Raw genomic sequence first — 22,908 nt, forward strand, 5'->3', positions numbered from 1 at the left:
ATTACATACACAACTAGCTCTTTAGTCATGACCTTCCTGACCCTCAAGAAATTATTATCATCCAAATAATTGTATTATTTGGATAACATAGTGATACAAGCATATCACTGTGTGTAATTATTCTGCACAACCGATTAAAAATCTGTTTTAGAACTGAACAATTGAAGAAGAAAAAAACACTTCCACTATGTTTTTAATTTCCCAACATGCACCTGTGTAATAAACACTAATTAAATGCAGTTTTATCAGAGGATTTTTTATTTATTTTTTTATTTTTTTGCGCTGCGGCTATAAACAAGTACATCCCAGCCAAGTGAGCATAGTTCGGTTTACCACATGTGAATAAACAGCAAGCAAAAAAACATAAAAGAAAATTACTATAATGCCTCCATAAAGTATCTGTGGTCCTCTGTGGTGAATTTACCTCACAGCACTGCTTGGCATTTCACGTTTCCCATGGAATCACGTTTATATTCCCTCAATTCTCCCACTGGGAATTACAGTATGTCTTAGCTGGCAATCTAAGGAGGCAATAACACAACCTTAAACATTTTAAAAGTCTCACGAGGAAGCGCCGTATTATTTCTACACCAGCCTAGGTGTCATTGCAACCTAACGCAGCCCCCATGCAATAGTGAGCAGCCCCTCTATGCTCCCCCCCCTCCCTCTCTCTATCTCTCTCGCTTTCGCTCTCTCTCTCTATCTTTCTCTCTCTCCGCCCCTCATGTGTCTACATTTCCATCCCATGGCCGTCTCTAGGTGATTTAGCGCCGCCAGTCTCAAGCAGGTATCCAACATGGCGATCACGGGGAGCGGATCTCTCGCTATTTCTTTCTCTGTTTTCATGATTTTGGCGGCGTTTCTTCACAAAGGTGAGTTTTTTTTCCCGGTTTTTATTTTTTCCTTCTTTCGTCGCCTTGTGATAGAGAAGTACTCGTTCACAGCAATCAATGAACCAAACCAAAAATAATAATAAAAAAACGGAGGGGCAAGCGGAGTATAGAGCTGCCAGGGAGAAGTTGTTGGTGCGTATGCGTGCTGGATGCGCACGAGCTTTTCCCCTTGAATCTCAGCATCACTTACTAGTTTGTTTAATACTGAAAAAGCTGCTGTTGAAGACTTGTATTGCCGCTTGTGTCGTATTTTTATTTTTCATTTCTTAACTGCCGAACGCTCCAGGAGTTGCCATAGAGGGGGAAAAAAGAAACAAGCGGAGATAAAGTGAGAGTAGTGAACGAATGGTGGTTTTACTCAAACGAGTGAGGCAGTGGATTTCCGGAGCATTACCGGGAGCACGCGGCTCTAGTTCCAGTTCTCTACCGCATCCTCAAAGACACATAACTCCTCCTCGCGCTTACCCCTTCTGATCTCTCCCAGGCTCTGCGCTTCAGGTGCGCTTTAGAGGAGAGGGGAGAGGAGAAGAAGAAAAAGGAAAAAAGAAAAAAAAAACACGCATTGCAGCTTGTGTATCCTCTGGCCGTAGCAGCAGCTGCAGCCCGGATACATGCGAGCGCGTGTCCGCAGTCCGCACTTTCTTCTCCCCAGTCAGCCGATGAGGCTTTAAGTGAACATCTGCCATGTCGGTTTAATAAAGCAACTGCAACGATCCTAGATTGATTTTTAAAGAAAAATGTGCATAACATTGCATCAGAGTTGTCAGATTTTTTTTTTTGCAGACACTTTGCCAGGTAGGGATGAACATGCCACCCCTTAAGGGTGTTAAAGCAACAGTTGGGGTGACAGGGGTTACACTTAGTGGTTTGATTCTGATCCATAATAACACATTAGTGGTGTATAGACCAGTGCTATCTGCAGCACACACATCAACAGGTCTGTATGTGTGTGCGTGTGTGTTGGGGTGCGTGTGTGTGTGTGTGTGTGTGTGTGTGTGTGTGTGTGTGTGTGTGTGTGTGTGTGTGGTAATTGCTCCGAAAATGAGGGTACTTGTTAAAGAAATTTTTAGACACAATTTTTTTTTTGCTTTGCAGTTCATTGGTTACAAGGCTTTCATTTCACAGCTGCTGAATGTATTATGCGCCATGCTGAATAACAGCTAAATGACATTTACAGCAACGTCTTCTTGTCACATTAATTTAATTAACCTCTTAGCTGAATAAAATAATGCATCCTGAATGGGGAATAACCTCCAGGCCCAAATACAGGGAGAGAGCTGTGTGACATATGGAGTAGTATAGTAGGCATTTTTTATTGGTACATACTTGTTTTTTATTTTAATCTAACCTCAGGTTAACTAAATAGTAAATAGTAGTCAAGTCAATGCTTTGGAGGATTATTTTTGCTTTTGGGGTTATTTCTCTACCGGATTTGACTTAGAGCCTGACAGTTTTGGCAGTTTTTTTTAGCAGATTAGCTCAGGTTCAGTTGTATTGGATGAAAAGAGTCTGCAAGGTTTTTCGACTTGGACTTTGAGTAGGCCATGGTGTCCAAAGTCAGTCCTCAACAACAAATATCCCACGCCTGAATCAAATAAGTGGCTTGTTAAATCTGCTGTATTTTCGCAGGAACACCTCTAAAACATTCAGGGCCCTGGGGTTGGACGTCCCCGACCCCTGGGACGCTCGGTGTTACACCTTCCAAAATTCCCACAACATTGTACTGACACCATCGTGTTTCATCTTGGGGATAGTTTGCGTAAGGTGCTGTGTTGTGATGGTTTGTGTTTTTCTGGTCTGAACCTCATGGTTTTGTTGTTTGTGGTAGTTAATAATAGTTATGAAATGTGCTTTGAACAACTCGGCCTTTTGGATGTGCTTAAATTTTGTAATTCCTAATCTAAATACGCACGTCTTTGTTATAAATAGAAAAGAAGTCCCAGACTCATATATTGGAAATTTGTGGATTAAGATGAAAAGGAAGGAAAGGTATGCCTGACAGGCATAGGCCTGTTTCACCAAGGTATGTCAAGGTTTTAAAGGTCATAGCTATGATCTCTGGGTGTTTGGCTTTTGTGTTTTGATCATTTCTGAGTTCTTTATTCATGTTCAAAAGGTTTTTCTGCATTGAGTTCCCTTCTCTGTGTTCATTACAGCTAGAAAGTTGTTGGCGTATTAGCTCGTTCCACTGTGTTTAGTTTGGACTTATGTTGTGTTCTTTGTGCATTTGGATTTATTTCTCCCAGATCGGTGTTAGCCTTTCTCTCCTTGGTTTGTCGGTTCTTTGTGCTTGGCTTAGCTTCCTTTGTGTTAATTATTCTCCTTCGCTCAGTCTGCCTGCTTCCTTTCTTCCACAGCTGTTCATAATCGCCCCTGATAAACTCACCTGCATTCATTGTCACTCTCCTCTCTCACCTCAGTATATAAAGTCACTGGTTTTTATTGTTCTTTACTGGTTTTCTCCTGTTGTCCATGTCCTGTTCCTCTTTCTGTAAGCTCCATATGTTTGCAGTTTTAGTTATTAAACCTTCCATCACCATGTCAATGCCACGTTCATGTCTTTACTTTGGTTCTACTTTCGACTTCCAAAACATGACATTATTCTTTTAAAACTAATATTTCCCACCTCTCATTTCTTATGGCTTAAACTCCTCCATTAAACACATTGAAGTGGATTTACAGTTCTTCCTTTCCCCAACTTCTTGCTGCACATTGTGCATCAGCTGGCTGAAATAAGGCCATTACATGTTGCCGTCACTTACAAATAGGGATGCAGTTGACAATTATTTTGGTAATCCACTTTTCTATTGATCATTCGGATGATTAATCAAATAATCGGAGAAAAACATTGGCACATTGTGCCGATTTTTTTTATTTAACCACTTAAGCCCTTTTATGCAATATTAGAAGTATGCAAAAAAAAAAGAATACTTCAATTCTTTTTTTAAATAAGAAACATTTTATTTAATAAAATTCAATAAGGGAGAGAGCTGTGTGGCATATGGCATATGCTGTGGCATTTTTTTAGTGGACGCTTGATCAGTCGTAAAGGATGTATCTGCAGCAAAAAATAAGTAAATAAATAAATACAAAAATAAATACTTATAGCATCAACATGTGAAAAGCTCAGCCATTTCTGCTAGACCCTGACATTGTAGTGTAGGTCTGAGGCCAGGTGAAGCTAAAACTATTCCAGTAAAGGATTTCTAGGTAGAACATGTTTACTGACAATGCAAAATGTAGGTTTTTTTGTACAGTTCTGGCTTAACTACTGCTCTGAATATGTTTTCTTTTCAACAAATTGCCTATTTTTGACTGTGTACTCCAGTTGACATTTAATCGATTACTAAAACAGTGGACAATTATTTCAATAATCGATTCATCAGGATTGATTCGATTAATTGTTTCAGCCCTTATTACAAGGAACACATATTTCACTTTTTGGAAATATTTCTGCGTGCAGAGAAATGAGGGACAGTTATTTTTGTGGCAACTCAAGAGTTGCCACAAAATGTGCATTTTTTTCAATCTAACTGCTGATGGGAAGCTATAAGCAAAATGTCTTTGAAGCACCCGGCTGCAGGGTGGCTACCAGAGCAAATAGCTTGACTAATTAACCAGCTGGTCTCAGTTTGTTGCACTTGTGTTACTCTGTAAAGAGGAGAATGTCAAAAGTTGCAGTATTGTGCACGAAATGCACCATGACAAACTTCAACCAAATCTAAATTTTAGCTTTGCTCTATGAATGATGATCAAAATAAATATAACTGTTTATTTTAGCTACAGCTTAGGGTTAATTTGTAGTTTTTCTGTGTTAAATAAAAGCAGCTAGGTCATGTTATGCAATTTCATTCAAAAGGCGTATGCAAAAACGGCGACGCTGCGTCATTTTCGCTTCAAGGTTGCCGAATCGTGAGAACCCCACAACCAACCCACGCCTGGTCCCACTTATCAAACGAGAGCACAGCTCCTTCTCCGAACGTTGGCAGTCATAAAGCTAAAGAGCTGCCTCGGCTGAGCGTCCCCGTTATGAAAAATGGAAGAACGAAAAGAAAAGAGGGACTCTTTGCATTACAACAGAGGATTCTGTTTAGCAGTGTGTCTCTCCTTCCGTGTCTCCCGGGGCCCCTGCCTGTTGTAGCGCATCAGATGGTTGAATTTCAGAGGGTTCAATGATCCCACTTATTGCCAGTTTAAAGCCATTCGTCAGGACTGAGTGATGGTGAAGTGGATCAATACGAGCTGTCATGAAGCCTCGAGGCGCTGCTGAAGGACAGGATCTCAGAGAAACAAAAGGAAACATACAGCTGTTACCGAGCTCTTGGATGCCAGTTGGCGTCTGACCCGGTGAGTGATTGACAATGTTCGGCTCAGGCTGCCTACGGTGGGGTTTGGCTTTGAAACAGACACTGCTGAAATCTGCTCACAGCGTGCCGCTCTGCCCTCAATTTGTGTTTTGTATATTTGTATTCTGGTGGGTGGTTGTTTTTTTTTTTTTTGTCTCTCTTCTTCCTCTGTTATTATACAAGTTTCCCCTGTGTTTTATGATTGTCCTGTGGCCATGGTGGATGTTGGTGCCTGCGGGATGTGCTTCCATGCTTTTCATCCATATTTTAGTTGTACATCGGAGATAAGGTCATTGAGTTGGTGTAAGCGGAGATGCACTATGCAACACGAAAATCCAAAAGTCTAAAACGTTAAATGTTTCTAAACCAGAAATGGGTCAGGATTTAGACTTTTAAAACTGCAGTTTGTAACTTTTATAAATAAATGTTTTTTTGTTTTTTTACATGCTTGTTAAAATTATGATCACGTTGTGATAGTATAAGACAGATAATCTGTGAAAAAAAAATCACCTGCCTTCTCCCAGTGCTTGTACTACTAACTGCAGAAGTACACCACTCAGTCAGAAACAACCAATCAGAGCCAGGAGGAGGGTCTTAGCGCTGTCAATCAAGCTTGTGCTGACTCTTTACTCCTTGTTTTCTCCTACGCCACAGCTGGTTCACCACAACACAGCCTGCCATCAATGCTAATGCTAGTTAGCGTGACCACCGATGACGGCGGATAAATTATTTTCCTGGAATGGGGAGTTGCACATAGAACAGCATTGATTGACAGCTCTCAGACCCTCCTCCTGACTCTGATTGGTTGATTTTGATTGGGAGTTTCTTCAGTCAGTAATAGTAGCTTAGGGAGGTGGAGGTGGTGTAGCTTGATCTTTCCACAGATTATCTGTTTTGTGCTATAGTCCCACGATGTGGTGACAATTTTAACAAATATGAGAAAAATATTATTTTTTGTATAAGTTACATATTGCAGCATCAAGGCGCTGCCGGCTATCAGTGAACATTTCTGCTGCGCTCCAGCTGGTTGTTTATATCTTCTATAATGAGAGTCTCTGACACCGGCACTGTTGGAAACCAGGTCTCAGGGTGAATGCCGCAGTACCCCTCAGGTGTGGACGCGCACATGAGCGGCTGTAGGGTTTATTCTATAAACAATGGCATATAGCATCGTGCTGTGTTTGCTTCTTAACACGTTCAGCTTATCACAACTTCTGATAAGAAATGTGTTACATGAGCATTTGGTTAATCGGAGATGGGTTCCTGTTTTCTAAATGAGGTGGAAGCTCTATGCGCGTTTTGACGACATGCTACATTCACAGCTCCTGGCATGACAATTCCAGCTGATTCAAGGTGTGTTGTCATCGCTGTCTTAAAGTGGAACTTTTCCCCAATCAACATCTGAAAATGCCAGAAGTTTCCAGACGGCAATCTTGTCTAAACGTAGTTTGCTTTTCTGAGAGCACAATAGTTTTACGGACTCCAAAGGAAGACTTGTGTGTTGGAAACAGGCTAACGTCAGCGTGGTAACTCAGGACGAGGGCAGAATCTTCTCGTCTGCAGGGTTCCCTCTGTTCCCTACAGACAGAAGAGAGCAAAGGTGATCTTAAAGGACGGGAAGTCAAAGCAAATTCTTGGTTTGTTGTTTGTCAAGGGTTCAAAGTTTTTTTTTTTTTTTGGACTTTGCTTTCTAGTACCTTAAATATGTTGAAAGAAAGAAGAAATCCAATAAAAATGCAATACAGGACCTGAGTAATGCATCACTCTTCAGCTTAGTTCAAATTTGGCAAGATTTCATCAAACAGCTCTTTTAGAATAATCATTTTTATGCTACAATTCTATTTTATTCATACTAAGCTGTGCTATGCTTAATGTTTTTCAAAGACTCAGCCAAAAAATTGGAAACAAAATTCAAACTGATTAAAACTATCTAGTATTTGTTGACCCAATTTTGGTTCTCTGGAGTGTGGGGAGCCATGTTTTTAACTCCCAAGTATTTTTAGGTCAGACAAAAACTATGAAAATATTTATTTTAAAAGAAAGCCTGGTAGATCTGGTAGAGGTATGACCAAAAAATGAAAATGATGCAAAAAAACCATTGACAATTAGTAAGCTTCTACAAATATGAATAAAAACCACTTTTAAAAAATAGTTTGATAATCTGGGTTATTAGAAGAAAACATGTAGAAATTAAGTATGACTTAAACTCTTTTGCACAGTCCTGAGTTTCAGTGTCAGTTGGGAAATGTAGGGTTTGATATACATTTTCATGCAGTTTCACTGCTCATCTGCAGCCATGCTGTCGCTTAAAGTTCTCAGACTATTTGCCAAACTTACAAATTACTTGGCTCTGGCTTGACCTATTTAATTTAAACTGCAGCTGGTGATTTTGCACTTTGCTATTTACTCATTTTGCAGGTTGGTCTTTTCATGCTTGCAAGAAACATTTTCTATATGAGTAAAGAACTGATCATTCAAAGTAATTTTCTTCATTCATACTTCCTGCTGTAGGGCAAATATTTTGGATTGACCAGCGGTCATAATCTCTCATCTTCCAAATGAGCCTAAACGAAGATCAAATCAATAACCAATGAAAATAGGTTATTGTTGTACACATACACTTTCACCTGCTCAGTTATTTTTCTCACCCTAATTTTTTTCTTCTAAATGTTCATCTAAAGAGTTTTCTGGGGTTTTTACACAGTGTTTCTAACCTTTGGATTGTGGTCAGGGGTTGCACAAAATCGAGTTTGGCAAATTGCCTGTGGAACAGGCTTTAGCCACAAAGGTAGAAAATGGAAGCAGATTGGGACGGAACGGAGACATATTTGTGTGAAATGAAAATTGGTGGCGAAATTGGACCTGGAACTATCATAGCTAAGTGGCTTACCAAACTTAACACAGCCAGTCTGTTGGTTACGTGGACGAATAATAATGATTATAATGGCAGATAATAAGAGAAGGCAGACAATGCCCAGCGGAAACTTTTGTCAGGTCTTCTGTAAGTGTCAAGAAATAATGATCAAAAAAACCACCTAAAAAAAAAAAAACATCAAGAAAGTTTGGGATATAAGAAGATAACACGATGAACGACTAAAACTTTTGCACAGGAAGTGATGTTCAGGTTTGCAGGAAAGCTAAGCCACTTAAACCACATAACCAGAGAAGGGTTTGCATTAGTTTGAGCCGTAATAATATAAAATTCTGCTACAATGACCATCTAGTTCTCAGATCGTTTGCTGAAATTGATTTTTAATTTGCAACCAAGCAAACATTCGAACGTTGCCTGATTTTGTTTTGAGCTTTGTGATGTGAATGAGTTGTGGTCATAGAGACATTTGGTCTTTGTGTGCTCTACGTTCTCGGTTCGTATTGACTGTGCATCAGTTCGTACCCACCATGCGGATGTTTATCACCCACACTCATAACTGCTCACTTAAAGTAATAGTGTGCTAATAGTCTGCTATAAGAAAACACATGTATGTAACTCCAATTAATAATAATAATAACCTAAACAGGAATCTGAAAAAAAATAACATAGTGCAAAATCTGAAAAATAAGAAATGAAAGTGTGACATTTTAGCATTTTATTGTAAATATTTACCTCCATCATTTCTAATAGTGAAAGATGAAAGGGTTTGTTTAAAGGTATCAAGACAAACTGATATTTCACCAACAAAACTGACAGCTGAAGGGTTAGAGTTATTGATTATTGATAGATTGATAAATTCCTTCCAATGTATCAACAATCTATCAATCCAGAGTGTTTCAAATCTCATCTCCGCACAGTACTGTGTTTTCTAAAATGGCTTTTCCCCCCCACCGTCCGTATGAAAAAGCACTGATAGAACAGCGCACGGTAGATTTAATAGTGCACTTAATGGCCCGTTGATATGTGGAGTATTTCATCGCCTGCACTATGAGATCACCATTGTACATCATTTGTAACAATAATATACTCTTCTATTTAAAGAAATCGGATTTATTGCTCATTAAATTTACATTAAGCTGTGCCTAATAAGCCTCCGTCTAATTGTTGGGTAATGCATGGCACTATTTTATGCGGTGGCAGCTAATCGGAGCTGCTGGAAGTGAGCGTCTGGCGCGGAATTGGCAGCTGAGGCATGTAAAGAGTTTTGCCACTTGTAGCAGAGTTAACAAAGAAAGCGGTGCAGGTTATGCACCTCGGGGGTGTGCAGTTCCACTCCATCGGCTCTGACTTCTCCCGAAAAACTGTTAAATTCATGTTCTTAGCTGTAAAATGCCTTTTCTGACTTGTGTGTGTGTGTGTGTGTGTGCCAGCTATCAAACTTTACACTCTTTTTCACTAAGCTTGTAAAAGCACATATACCACAGGTAATGCGTATTTGCCTCCAGGTTCCTTCCGTTTTTGCTTCATTTTTTATTTTTTTTGTCACATCTAAGTGTTTCAGATCATGAAACTCGGTTTATTATCAGACAGTGATGACTCAAGTAAATACAGAATGCAGTTGTCAAATGATGACTTGAGTTGCTCAGATTTTAACAGCGATCCTCACCAGTTTCCCCCTAGACCTATAGCAACTGGTCGAGCTACAAACGCCACCAAGTGTTTGTGATAACTGGCAGTGACCGGCCTCCTTTGGATCACCCAATTCCACTTGAACTTGAAATCACAAACGGATGTCTGGAAACGCTCTCTTATGCCACATGAAACTGACTGCACGCTCGCCTTACAAAAAGGTCCACTTTTGCCTCTTAAATCAAGAGAAATTGTTCTCTGACGGTTTGTGGATCAAAAAGATGTCTTTTGGCAAATATGAGAGCAGGCTCCCGGTGTTATTTTTGGACAGGGAACGCTGAAATTATTGCAAGTTTTGCCAGGCTTTCTGTTACTGTTGAACCGTGAACACTGACATGTGGAAATGAAACTTAAAAGGCAATATTTTTTTAGATTTTGTTCTGCTTTTTTATTTTTTTTGGTGACCTTTCGGATGAGTTATGTAATCTGTCACTCCTGGGGAGGTTCACCCACTGGTCTGTATTTAATGGATCTTACCTTAGAAGTGGCTTTGTAACTCTTTAAAGACTGATAAATGTCATTAGCATTTCATAAAAGGAATGACGTGTTGCTTTTCTTCCAAATTTAAGCCTACTTTATGCTGTCAAATAGGTTCTTTGTAAATTATTTCTCCAGATTGTAGGCAAACATGTTCTTCTTCTACACATACGGATCGCTTTAGGGTCGTAAAACTTTCATACATAAGTCTGATTGCGGTCGTATTTCATTTTAAAAAATAGCAATGGAGCAAGAAGACCTGCTGATTGAACTTAGCCTAGGTTGGATTGTGTTGTTCTCCCCCCCCCCCAGTAAATTGAATCATCATTTGAAAACTTTTTTTTTCCTTAGTCGATCTTTGTGTGATGTTAAGTTTTGTTTGATGACCCGAAACATTTACTTCTTCACTGCACTTTAGTGAAAAATAAAAATAAAAAAAAAGGAACGGTATGGAGGCAGCTTAAAGCAAACAGACTGATTTTTCATTTTTGCATCTGACCTTTTTAGAGTCCAGTGTCATATCCAGTCATTCGATGCAACATCTAACACTGGGAAAAGAAACACCTCTCGACGTTTGTGTTAAAAAAAAAAAAAAGAAAAAAAAGAAGTGAAAATCTCTTTCTATCCTTGACTTTACCTTCCTTTCAATTTCTGAAATACTTCAGTCTCATTTTTAAAAAAAAAAACACGTTACCCTGGATGCTGCTGGGCATAAGGGTTTTTACTTTTTTTTCTTTCCCTTTTTCCTTTCCGCATACTAGATAGTGGGACCTCTGAGTCAATACTGTGTCATGTTGTTTTGTCAAGGTCGCCGAATACAGCGGCAAACATGCTATTACTGCGAGTCTTGTAGTTAATGCAAAAAAGGAGAAAAAAAAATATGAAAAAGGAAAAAAAAGAAAAAAAAGAATTTGTGCCGCAGTGCCACACAGAAGGACAAAACTGAGGATGATCAAAAATCTGTCTGTCTGTGTCGAAATGTAGTAAACAGTCAATTAGGGGAAAGAGACAGATGACAGGTTCTTTTATGGTCGTGGGGACAGAAGCTCCCATTCACAGTGCTGTGGTAATGAGGAGGAGAGCTGATGTCTCTGCTTATGAATATGACATTGTTCTCTCTGTTCTGTGGATCTGAGAGACCTCACTCTATTGGCTGCGATGTTTAGACACCGACAATCAAGCCCGCACGGAGAAAAGGAGGGGGAACAAAAAAAAAAGAGAGAGAGAGAGGGGAAAAAAATGGAAATGCAATGATTTTGTTTTGAAAAGGGACAGAGAGTGCACATTAGTATGGGTGATGGAGCAATTACAAGCCATCATTAAGGCTCACAGCGCAGCACTTTTCCAAATGAAAAACTCCAACGAGCACATATCCACCCTAAGCAGCACCACGCGAAAAATAATATTCACCATTATGAAGTTACTCAAAAAAAAAAAAAAACAGTGGTGAGACCATGACACGTTGATCCCGGTGTGTGTTGCGGCCCGCACACACACACACACACACACACACACACACACACACCCCAACACACACCCACGCACACACCCACGCATGCACACACACACGTAACGTCCAGATGCCAATAACCGCTTTTTCACGAGTGGCGGATGAGGTTCGGGTTTTGACACCATTAAACCCTCCTGTCGTTTTACTGCCTCTCCCTTATACGTTATTGGCGGATGAGAGCAAAAAGCAAAATGCACTGACTTGCAAATCGGCAATTATGTTCATACGCATTAGCCGGGAGTAGAACAAAAAGCTGCATTCAAGTAGAGCTTGACGTCGCATCCACAAGTGGTGTTTAAATAGGTCCGATATGAGATAAAAGAGAGCTAAATGTGAATGGAAAATAAAAAAGAGGAGAAAAGGATTATGGTTTTTCTTTAAATATTAAGTGGATCTAATAATTTATGTAGAACCCAAAGTGCTTTACTCTATAGTCGCAAACATTCATACTCCCATACATCAGTAAATAGATAATTAACATTTGTAAGCATGTTATTTGTAAAAAAAAAAAAAAAAAAGAAAAAGAAAAGTAACATTGTCACCTTCTGAAAACAGTTTTTTTTTTTGCCCAATTTTTTTTTGTGCCTACATCGTTTTTTGGCAAAAAAAAGGAAGACTTTTGCCATTATTTTAGGAAATGTGACAATATATATTCTTTGTTGTTTTAAATGTTGCTTAGGAAGTAACATCTCCAAGCATGTCGAGAAACAAACAGCTTTTTCTTTAACTTTATAAGAGTGTGCTCACTAAACTGTACCAACCCTTCTGAATGGTTGTTATCCAAACAGCGTTAAAGATTTTGTTAGAAAAAAAAGCGATTACTTCAACTAAAGAAAGAAAAAAAAAAAGAAATTAAATCACGTTTTTTACCACAGAGATTATTAGAACACGTTGTAGCAAAGTAAGTTTCTGTCAAGCTTTTTCTTTTTCCTCTAAGTCTCAAAAGCGCACTTTTTTGGCTGAGGCACAAAGTAACAATGAAACAATGAAATTCTTTTTCATCTAATTGGTCAAAATTATCCGCTGCTGGTTGCTGCTCACATGCAGCAGTTTCCAAGCAACATCATCATCATCATCATCCATTTGGAGTCGTGATTCTGTTGTTCTGATGAGTCCAAGTCAAACATTTACTTTCCATTAGCAACTTATTTTTTTTGTTTTTTGTTTCTACCCTAGTTGCCAACTCCAAACTGAAACACCTTCATCTCCCCTAAGTGCTCGTGTGTTTGCTGTTGAGTAGCCAGTTTGAGATTTATTAGAGCTTGTTTGCTGGAGCAGCGAAGAAAATGTCATCGTTCCATCCAGCAAAAGCGGACGGAAAGACTTGGGCCGACGTTGACATTTTTGTTTTTAGATTGAATCACCAATCCAGTCCTTTTTTGGTTGATACAGTTTTTCATTTTCTATTATTTAAAGAAAAGATAAAAGCTCAACACATACCAGTAAAAACAAAAACTGGATTGCTAGTTTCTATGACAGAGAATCTGTCAGAAAATGGAGGAATTTCAAAATTATCCCAATTCTTGAATCAAATCATGTTTCCAACCTTTTTCTATTAAGCAAAAAGGCCATGCTGCAGGGAGATGCTTTTATATGAAATTGTCTCTGATCTGCTGATCGCTAATCAGAACCTATCAAGGGAGAATTTTTCATTTCTAATCTTTGACTGATTGAGGATACATCACTATATTATTGATAAAATTGACATATCCACAGTTATGGCCTGCATCTATAAATCACCTAAAAACAACAGATTATTTGGTTTTATGCCACTGCTCTTGGTTAAAATGAGGCATGCAGCGTTTATTCTTTTGTTGACTTTTATTGGAAGTTGAGGAATTATTTTGCTCGATCAAAATTTACGCTCGTTGTCCCACAGGATCACCTCATAAAATGCGTGCACTCAACCATGTGTCGTCTGTGTTATCTGAGATTAGATTCTAAGAAAACATCAGATTATGGGAATCATCAAAGCATTAAAGCGTTCAAAATTGCATAATTCAGACCAAAGGGGGAATCAGTTAAATACTCTAAAAGCAGACAGATAAATACCAGAAACTGCTCACACACCTTCGTTTTTTTTCTCCCCTCTATTTTGTCACGTTCTGCAAACTTGATCTGTAAAAGATTGATTATTTACTTTCAAACACCCATGCAAAATACCCAGTAATGACGAGGCTAAGACATGTTCTTTGAAATATCTGCAAGTTTTTTTTTGTGATTGCCAAAATCCTGTTAATCCAATAATCTATCTGAATATTTTTTTGCTGAAGCTCTTTTGGCAGCAGTCTTCTTGTGCATGACTCAACAAGCTTGGCACACCCGTTTTTGGGCATTTTAAACCATTCTGCTCTGCACAGCCTCTCAAGCTTATTCAGGTTGGACGGACAGTGTCGTAGACAGTCACTTTTGGTTTTTATTTAGGTATTTCCAGTGATATTTACTTGGATTTAAGTCCAGGCTCTGGTTGGGCCAATCCAGCGCCTTCACAGACTGCGTCTAAATCCACTCCTTTTTTGTCTTGGCTGTGCTTCAAGTCGTGGTGGTGTTGGAATGGGAATTGTTGCCATGGTCTGGGTTATTTGTGGCTGGCCCTTTATGGTCAGAAACAAACTGCATAAGAAAGCATAAGCTTTCTTATGCAGTTTGTCCGTCAAGATAGTTTTCCCGCTGTCTTAACAAGAGAACCCTGGAGCCCCAGCTTTGGGACTATTGGGTTTTCGTTCACCTCTTTGACCGATACCCCACTTGAAAGGTCACAGGAAGGTCCTGGTGGTTTCAAGTTTCTTTCGTTTCCAAAAAGTGGAGTCCACGTTTCTTTTCAATGCTAGAAACAGTTGATGCAAGGCAAGATCGCTAGGAGTGTTTGAGGTCTAATATGACTCTTTTTCTTCTATGTATTCTGTTCCAAATTATGTCCAACAAAGTTCATTTTAATCCAGGTGGACTCCAGTCATGTTCCAGAAGCAATTTCATTTATGGTCCCTGGAAAAGAAATGTACTTAAGCTCATAGTGCCATTGAGAAGTGTTTGAATACGTACATAGCTATAGATTTTTAATATCTACACTCTTCATGAAGCTTAAAAAAAATGTCAGAAAGTTGGTTTTCACTGTCGTTATGGGATATTCATGTACATTTTTAAATGTGCTCAAATTGGCTTTAGAATAACTAGGAATACGTTCTTGTTGTCACTGATTTCCACTAAACGCAACCGGTTTGAAAATATTTGGTGAAATGTTCCTTTATGTCGATTGAGGCCTAAGCTGAGAGGTCCAACAAAATGACAACCCTTGACCGTGGTTGACAAGAACTTGCAACATTAAGGCTAAATAAAGGGTGATCAATAAGAGAGAAGAAAGGACGGTGTGAGAACCAAGAGGGGATCTTTAGTTATTGAGCTCTGGCTAATCCACTGCTTGAATCAAAACGAAAAGAGTTCTGGTTCACTGATCGGCAGCTGCAGCGTCTGGCTTTCAAAAAGGAGAGTTTTGTCTTTTCTACCGCACATAAAGAAAAATGACATAGAGGGGATATATCAATACAATATCTACTCGTTCCCTCTGTGGACAACTGTTATCTAGTACATCCGGTGTGGTTTGATAGCAGGTTACTCACTTCAGGAGTCCAAACTGGAGCTTTTCTTTGTGCAACAGATCTGTCAGACAACAAGGAGAGGAGCTGCTGTTTTTTTTTGTGTGTGTGTGTGTGCGTGTGTGCTTGCTGGGGCACATTTGAGCCTGATAAAATAACCACTGTGCACAGTGGTACACAGTGGAAATAATGCAACGCTACTGTACGGAGCCAAGGCATCGACAGAATGCAAACAGTGTAGAGATCAATAAATCTAAGGCTGCTAATAGAAACACAGTCTGCTTGCAGCTGGCAAATTTTAGCCCTGTGATAAGAGTGGAAATATAAAAAAAAAATATATATATATATATATATATATATATATATATATATATGAAAGCCTCGCTTATATGCAGTTGGACGTCGGAGGACAGGCCTGTTCTTACTTTACACCGTCCCGAACAATCAGTCGCTCTCGTTCTCGCCCGGGTGCTGTTTGCAAATGCATTTATGCAGGCATGAATGAAATATTATTCCCTTACACAGCAGGACACAGCCAGTTTCGGGGACAACATTACAATAGTCGGGTCCCTCCAAGTTGCTGTGTTGCTTTTTCGGCATTGCCCCCAAAAGCCCCCCTAATGTTTCTGTGATTTTATTTAACAACACACCGAGGAACGCCAGCTGGAAGGAACTCACAAATCTTAAGGAAAACAACGAAACTCGGTGGGCGGGGAGGGGGAGCGTTCGGTAAAAAGGGGGCCTAGGGAAACAGAAAGTCCGGGTTTTTTATATAAGCAATATCCCTAAAATGAATTCTGCGCGTTTTGAAGATTTATTTATGCAACGCAATTTTCCTTGTGGTTAAAATAGGCTTGTCTGCGCATCTGCATATCCGCCATAAACAACAAGCGCATGACTTTCTTCCTCTCCTTGTGACTGTAAAATTAATATGCTGAGATATTGGTTTTCATACTGAAGTTAAAACTAATAATACTAGCTCTTTTGGTTTAATTAAATTGAATAACTTATGTTTTTTCTCTGCTAAATATTTAACTCAATAGAGGATAGCCTATTCGTGGTTTAATTGTGTGGTTAGAGTAAAACATATCTTTGCAGATCGCTCCTTTTCACAAACAAAACAAATGGGCAAAATGGCTGACACCCCGTTCCAAATGAACGTGTTCCACAAGTTTCATATCAGTGATTTGAGAATGAAGTAAGGAGCGTCAGATTTAGAGCTAGCTGATATGTTCTTATCACAGTCGGTCTGAGCTGTATTAGAGAATTATTCTAGTTGTTAAAAGGTAAAAGGTCCATTTCAGTGGCTGTGAATCCCCACTTTCTTCTCTCCTGTCTTTATTACGTGGGCCATCAAGTCCCTCTATGACTTTCTCTGTTCTGGTCATTGTCACCTGTTTCTGAATCCTACAGACTGAACATCTTATTGGCATGCTAAGAGTTAGTTCCTTTCCCTTTGAACACAGTATGTAAGCCAATAAAAAGTGTGTTCCAAATATTTTTTTGAGATATGAATATTGAGTCGATTGAAACAGTATGTACTTCTTAAAGTGAAAACAAAAATGAATTTATCTGATTTTTGCTGATTTTAATTTCTTTTTTAAAGTTTTGATATCCAATCAGAACTCTGGGTCATTTCACTCACTCACCAAAATGATTTTTGTCCCAGTTTATTTCCACGTTGGGCCTTTTAGCAAACCTTTTCATATTTCCTATAATCATTATGTTTCAGTTTATCTATTTTTGCAGGCAATTTCCTAATCTCATTTCACACTTTGAAAGTGTGAAATGTCAAAGAGTAAAATGACATGCACACCCTCCAAATATTGAAAAATAAAATTTGTTGAAAACCACAACAAAACAACTATTATTAATTCTGTTCTACTATATATATATATATATATATATATATATATATATATATATATATATATATATATATATATATATATATATATATATATATATATGATATATATATATATATTATATATATATATATGCATATATATATATATGCATATATATATAACCGTATGTCTTCTTAAAATATATTAATAATTTTGTTTGTACTTTAAATATCTAAGCTAATTTGTACCTAAAAACTCTCAACATCTCCATTTTAAACCCGTTTTATGTGCTCAGCTATTCTGCACTAGTTAATTTCCCTTAGTAGTTTAATATTTACACAAATTCTGGCAATAAATTATAACCATTTACTGATAGTTTCATATTACACCCTGTCGTTTTTGTTTTGTGGCTTTAGTCCTTTTTTGAACCAGTCAACTTTAGAAATATGACATAATATGAAACACAAAGGAACATAACATTTATCAGAATCACTTAGCTACACGTTTAATACGCTATTAATAAATCAATTTAAAATGATTAACACCAGCAGTTATCAAAACAAAATGGCCCCTGAGACGAGTACAAAAGGAAACGTCGACTCCGCTGTGACACGACTGACCAAAGATGCATAATTGCAAAATAGTGCATCAGTGAAGTAATCAGCATCTGTGCTTATTTGTAATAACTGCCTATCCAAATTTTGAACAAACTGAAAAAGTTTGTTTTAATTTTATAAAAAAAAAATAGCATTCAACTAAACATGATTATTAAAACTCAACCAAGCAGTCAGTGTGCAAAGGGGAAATGGATTGAAATGGAACCAAATGTAATTTTTAAAGACACATAAGATATCTTTCTGATGTGGAAGTTTGTTTTTTTTTTACTTCGAATTTCTACTTTCTGTATTAGATTCACAAAACATTATTTTTTTTGCCTCTACACGGTTGACATTTTTATTCTACCGTACAGATGCCATTGTGTTGACAGTATCGTAACCCCAGTGAAAAGCCTACGGTTATCTCTCTCGCCGTTTGCACTGAGGCAGTGTTTGTATCCAAGACGAGCAGAGACTGAACGAATTCCCCTGATGAGATTGTACCCATCTTGAATTGTTTAAAAAAAAAAAAGGAGGAATCAATAGGTGAATGGGTCAAAAACTACACTTTTGAGGCCGCTGATTTGCCTGAGTGCTTGCCAAATAACTCTGTGTGTGGGAGAAAAAAAAACCCGCTTGAATTCTCACTCCGTTGCTTCGGCGTTGATGATAATGACTTCTGAGACTTAAAAGAACAGGAATCTATCGGAGGAATCGTTTGCCTTTATGACTAATGTGGTCATGTTCTATGTAGGCTTGAATTAGACAAATAATTTAGCACTGCTCCCATTTCTGTCATCAGCGGGAGTTTAGCTGGAGCTCCTAACGTCGGGTTGGCATCCTGACAGTGAGCCGCGCTCTTTGAACTTTCACTAGTCATAAAGTGTATTTGTTAAATGCTAAAGTACTTTGTTAAAGTCAGGAAATGGCACAGTTAGTCTGCATTTCTGTGCCTAAAAGAAGTATTCACACCATTCTGAACTTTTCTTTTTCACATTTTGTCACATTAGAACCACAAACCTCAGTGTGTTTTCATCAGCATTTCGTATAATAGATGAAGACAAAGTAGCACATAACCATGAAGTGGAAAGGAAATATTTTTGAAATGTTCTTATTTTTCCCTACACCTACGAAGCTTAAAAGTGTGTTTTCAGGCATCCTGAAGTCATTGTAGACCCAGCTTTGGTTCTAATTACACTAAGTCTTTTTAAGCATGTCTTGCACATCCAGAAACATTTTTTTTTGCCCATTCTTCTTTACAAAACAACCCTAAGTCAGATTGAGTATAAAATGTGAAGATTTGAAGTGTTTCTTACATGACTTGCAACAAACGGCAAACTTTTCTCTAGGTTTTCTGTGAGCATGACTAATAGTTGTGTCGACAATTTCTCCAAACTGAGCTTTGGATCTCCAGACTATTAGATGTCTTTATATTTGTGTAGCTTCACCACAGTCAATTTTATTGATAAATCAAATATTTGGTTTTTGAAGATTGAATTTTTGGAAAATCAAACACATTTTTTTTTCCATATTTCAGAGTGATGTCAGCATGTCAAAGGGCACCATCTTGTTTGACAAGCGAGTTTTAGAGCTCGTATTTATTTGGTCTTTGAATTCAGGTCAACTCTATGGCAAAATTTATTGGTCAGGCTAATATTTATTTATTTATTAATGTTATTAGTTTTCCAAAAATAAAGTCATAATGTTCCAAGAATTCAGTCATAGTTGTTAGTTTCTTTTCCTCTGTTTAGTAATACGTTTAAATTCAGCTGGTCGTCTTATCTGATTTGAGGTTATACGACAAGAAGATCTAAATCAGGGGTGCCCATTACGTCGATCGCAAAGGGAAAGTGGGTAGGTCGCGGCAGGGCAGCCAATCTGACCTCTGGTCAACCTTTGTCACCACCTTACGCATGTGTGTAATACCGCGCCAATAAGTAGTTGCGGTGTTGCATAGCTAGCCGCTAATAATTTATTTAAACTAAATTTAAGAAAGGGTATAAAAATGAGTGCCGTAGCTGGTCCAAGTAAGAAGGCTAAAACCTACCACTTCCATGCTGAATGGGAGGAGGATTTTTTTTTCACTATGTCATATTCTAAATGTGTTTGTCTCATTTGTCGATGTGCCATTGCTATTCCAAGGAAGGGAAATGTGGAGCGACATTTTTGGACTTCACAAAAACTACGACATGCCCAGTTGTGCATTTTTATTCGGATGGTGTTTACTGACATGAATGCAAGAGAGGAGCTGTTGACCATACTGCGCATGAAAGAACATACATGGGGAGAGGACATTTTCCAGTCTTTCAAAACCTTTATTGAGAAAACCCAGCTCCCGGTGTTCAAACTTGTGTCCATCACCACGGACGGAGCACCTGCGATGGTTGACCGCTCGAATGGATTCATTGCTAAGTGTAGGAAAGATGATGCTTTCCCGGACTTCCTCAGTTACCACTGCATAATACACCAACAAGCGTTATGCGCTAAAATGCTCAACATGAAAGAGATAATGCATGTGGCAACGAAGATCTCGTGTTCTATTTGCGCCAGACCTCTTCAAAGGCGACTGTTCCGTGCACATCTGGAGAAGGGTGACTGTGACCACTTTGAGTTGTTGTTACACACTGACGTGAGATGGCTCAGTCGAGGGAAATTCCTGGAAAGATTTCGAGAGCTCTGCCCGGAGATTAAGGAGTTTTTACTTGTAGCCAAACATGCAGAGTACAGACAATTAAATGATGACGAGTGGCTGCTAGACTTGGCTTTTTAACCGATCTGACCAGCATGTTGAATGACCTTAACATAGAGCTGCAGGGAAAAGAAAACTGTGATCAATATGATCAGCACAATTAATGCTTTCAAACGAAAGATGCAACATCTGCCCTCAAAGTTGCAGCGCCATGATTCGACAAACTTCCAGAATGTTGCATCGGAGCTGGAGATGCAGGGGAAGACGTTAGCAACTTGACAGTGCACGGTACACAGAGCAGATTGAGAACTGTCTGTCAGAGTTTGGCAGACACTTTCAAGACTTTGCTTTATTGGACCCAGTTGTCATGTGCTACCCTTTTTGGGAAGATGCTGAGGTGGATTCACTTGCATCAAAAATTGCAACGATGTTTCACCTGAACTCATCTGGTGTGGAGAATGAAATTTTGACTCTACAAGCTGACATTGAGCTGAAGTCCAGGGCCCATGGACAGTTCTGGAACTTGCTAACAGAGGGAAAATACCCCAACATGAGGAAATGTGCTACCTCCCTGACTGCATTATTCGGTTCCACCTATTTATGCGAATCAGCCTTTTCCCACATGAAGATTATTAAGTCCAAATACCGTTCTTCAATGACTGATGCTCATCTGGAAGCGTGTTTGAAGCTGGCTATCAGCAGCTACTGTCCGGACTATGCAGGCTTGGCTGATGCCATTCAGTGCAGGTCAGCAGAGTAAGGTATGAACAAACAATGTACAGAGTTGTATTGTGTAATGTGGTTCATGCAGTTATGCAAGACACACCAATATGTATTGTATATGAAATTCTAATTCAATTAAAAATACTTTATTTATCCTAAAAGGGGAAAAAAAGAAAGAAAGAAGATACAATATTAATTAAATAATAATAACTTAAATAATGATAGTTTAGAATCAAAAAATATGTTCTGCATTTTTATTGTAGGTAGATCTTTTAGACTTGGTCCATCTTCTCGCAAGCTGAAAACGTGTGGGCACCCCTGGTCTAAATAATACGAGAATAAAGTCTTAAAATGACCAGAATGAAATCATGATATTAGGAGAATGATATAGTATTTTTCATGAGAACTTCCAACACAAAAAATAGTCCGACTTCATCACACAGAAGATTGTAGCGGCTTCATGACAATACATAAAAGTCCTGGAGTATGAAACGTTGCCTAGGTTACTACATCATAGTGAGGCTCTGAACTCTAGTACGACTTGAGCAAACTACTTTCATCCGTTCTGATGTTGCGTCCCTTTGCCGGTCTTGCTGTTGTAAAATATATATTTTTGAAGATTTTTAAGAAAGCCACACGGTTGTAGAATCGAGCCCCTTTCAAGGTGAATCCTGCCAGATTCTGATGGTGTTTACTGAGAAGTGAGCTGCTGCTTGACATGTTGGTGCTGGCTGGGGGGGAGGGGTGGGAGGTGGCATGGTGTTCTTCAGCTATCGCCGCAAAGATAGACCCATCTTAATTACTCTCGCATGCCGTGCTGTAATCTGTCATTGTCAGCCTGATCAAGACTGTGCAAACCAAGCACTAAGGCTCATTCACCCAAACCGGAGGCCTATTGATTACTTCTCATACTTGAGTCATTGCAGTGCAGAGAGACATGCGAGGCAATAGAGCTAATGGAAAGGGTGGTGGTGGTGGTGGGAAACTCAAAGTCACATTGTTTACATCTAAGATGACAGGTAAATGTATTTGAGAGGAAATATGAGCTTGATGTATCGGCTCCCAAATAACTGTGTCTGTCTGCTGCTAACAAGCTGCGGAGTATTTAGGCAGTGCAGGTGAATGCAAAACAGTCGTTTCACGCCACCCCCCACCCCCCCCCCCGTTAGTATTCAAACAAAAACAAAACAAAAGGGAAAAAAAAAAACTAAGCGGGTCACAGTCAGATGATTTTTCTTCATCTCGGCAGATTTCGAAATCATCTCAGATCATCAATTATATCCAGGTGCCTAATTACTAAGCTTTCTTCCATTTCTACTCACTCTCGCGCTCTATTAATGCATTAAGATTAAATGTCTTATTCTGAGGATGATTTATAATGTTTCATAACTTTTTTATTTCACGGGCTTCTGGGTGTAATTGTGGTTGTGAGAAGAAAGTACACCGCAATTCGCTCTTTCACGTACCGAAGCCTTCCGTGGGACTCGGAAGGGACTGCTGCGGAGCCGAAGACTCGACGCAATCGGGCGGGCTTCCTGATGTCGATGACTTTTTACCCGTTTGCATTAGAAACCGAATTTTGTCGTTGCTGCGATCAGTTACTTAAATCCATCTCCAAGTACCGTTATGTCTGAATCAAAACAGCGAGGTGAAATTGAAAAGTTGTATGA

The 22,908-nt window shown here is 38.9% G+C and overlaps 1 protein-coding gene across 3 annotated transcripts in view; it reads left to right on the forward strand.

Moving 5' to 3' along the window:
• The first annotated feature begins 696 nt into the window (after positions 1–696).
• Positions 697–22,908, forward strand: part of cadm1b (cell adhesion molecule 1b) — a 251,591-nt gene continuing 229,379 nt past the window's right edge. For 2 of the 3 annotated variants that reach the window (XM_081614187.1, XM_017308156.2), the window contains exon 1: positions 702–872. In XM_081614187.1, coding sequence (XP_081470313.1) covers positions 797–872 — 76 coding nt within the window. In that variant the 5' untranslated portion in view covers positions 702–796. Of the gene's footprint in view, positions 873–22,908 lie in introns of all 3 variants that reach the window. The other variant, XM_081614188.1, reaches the window with a different exon arrangement.

This window comes from Poecilia reticulata, chromosome 13, assembly GCF_904066995.2.
Source record: "Poecilia reticulata chromosome 13, P_reticulata-male-v2, whole genome shotgun sequence".
NCBI lineage: Eukaryota > Metazoa > Chordata > Actinopteri > Cyprinodontiformes > Poeciliidae > Poecilia > Poecilia reticulata.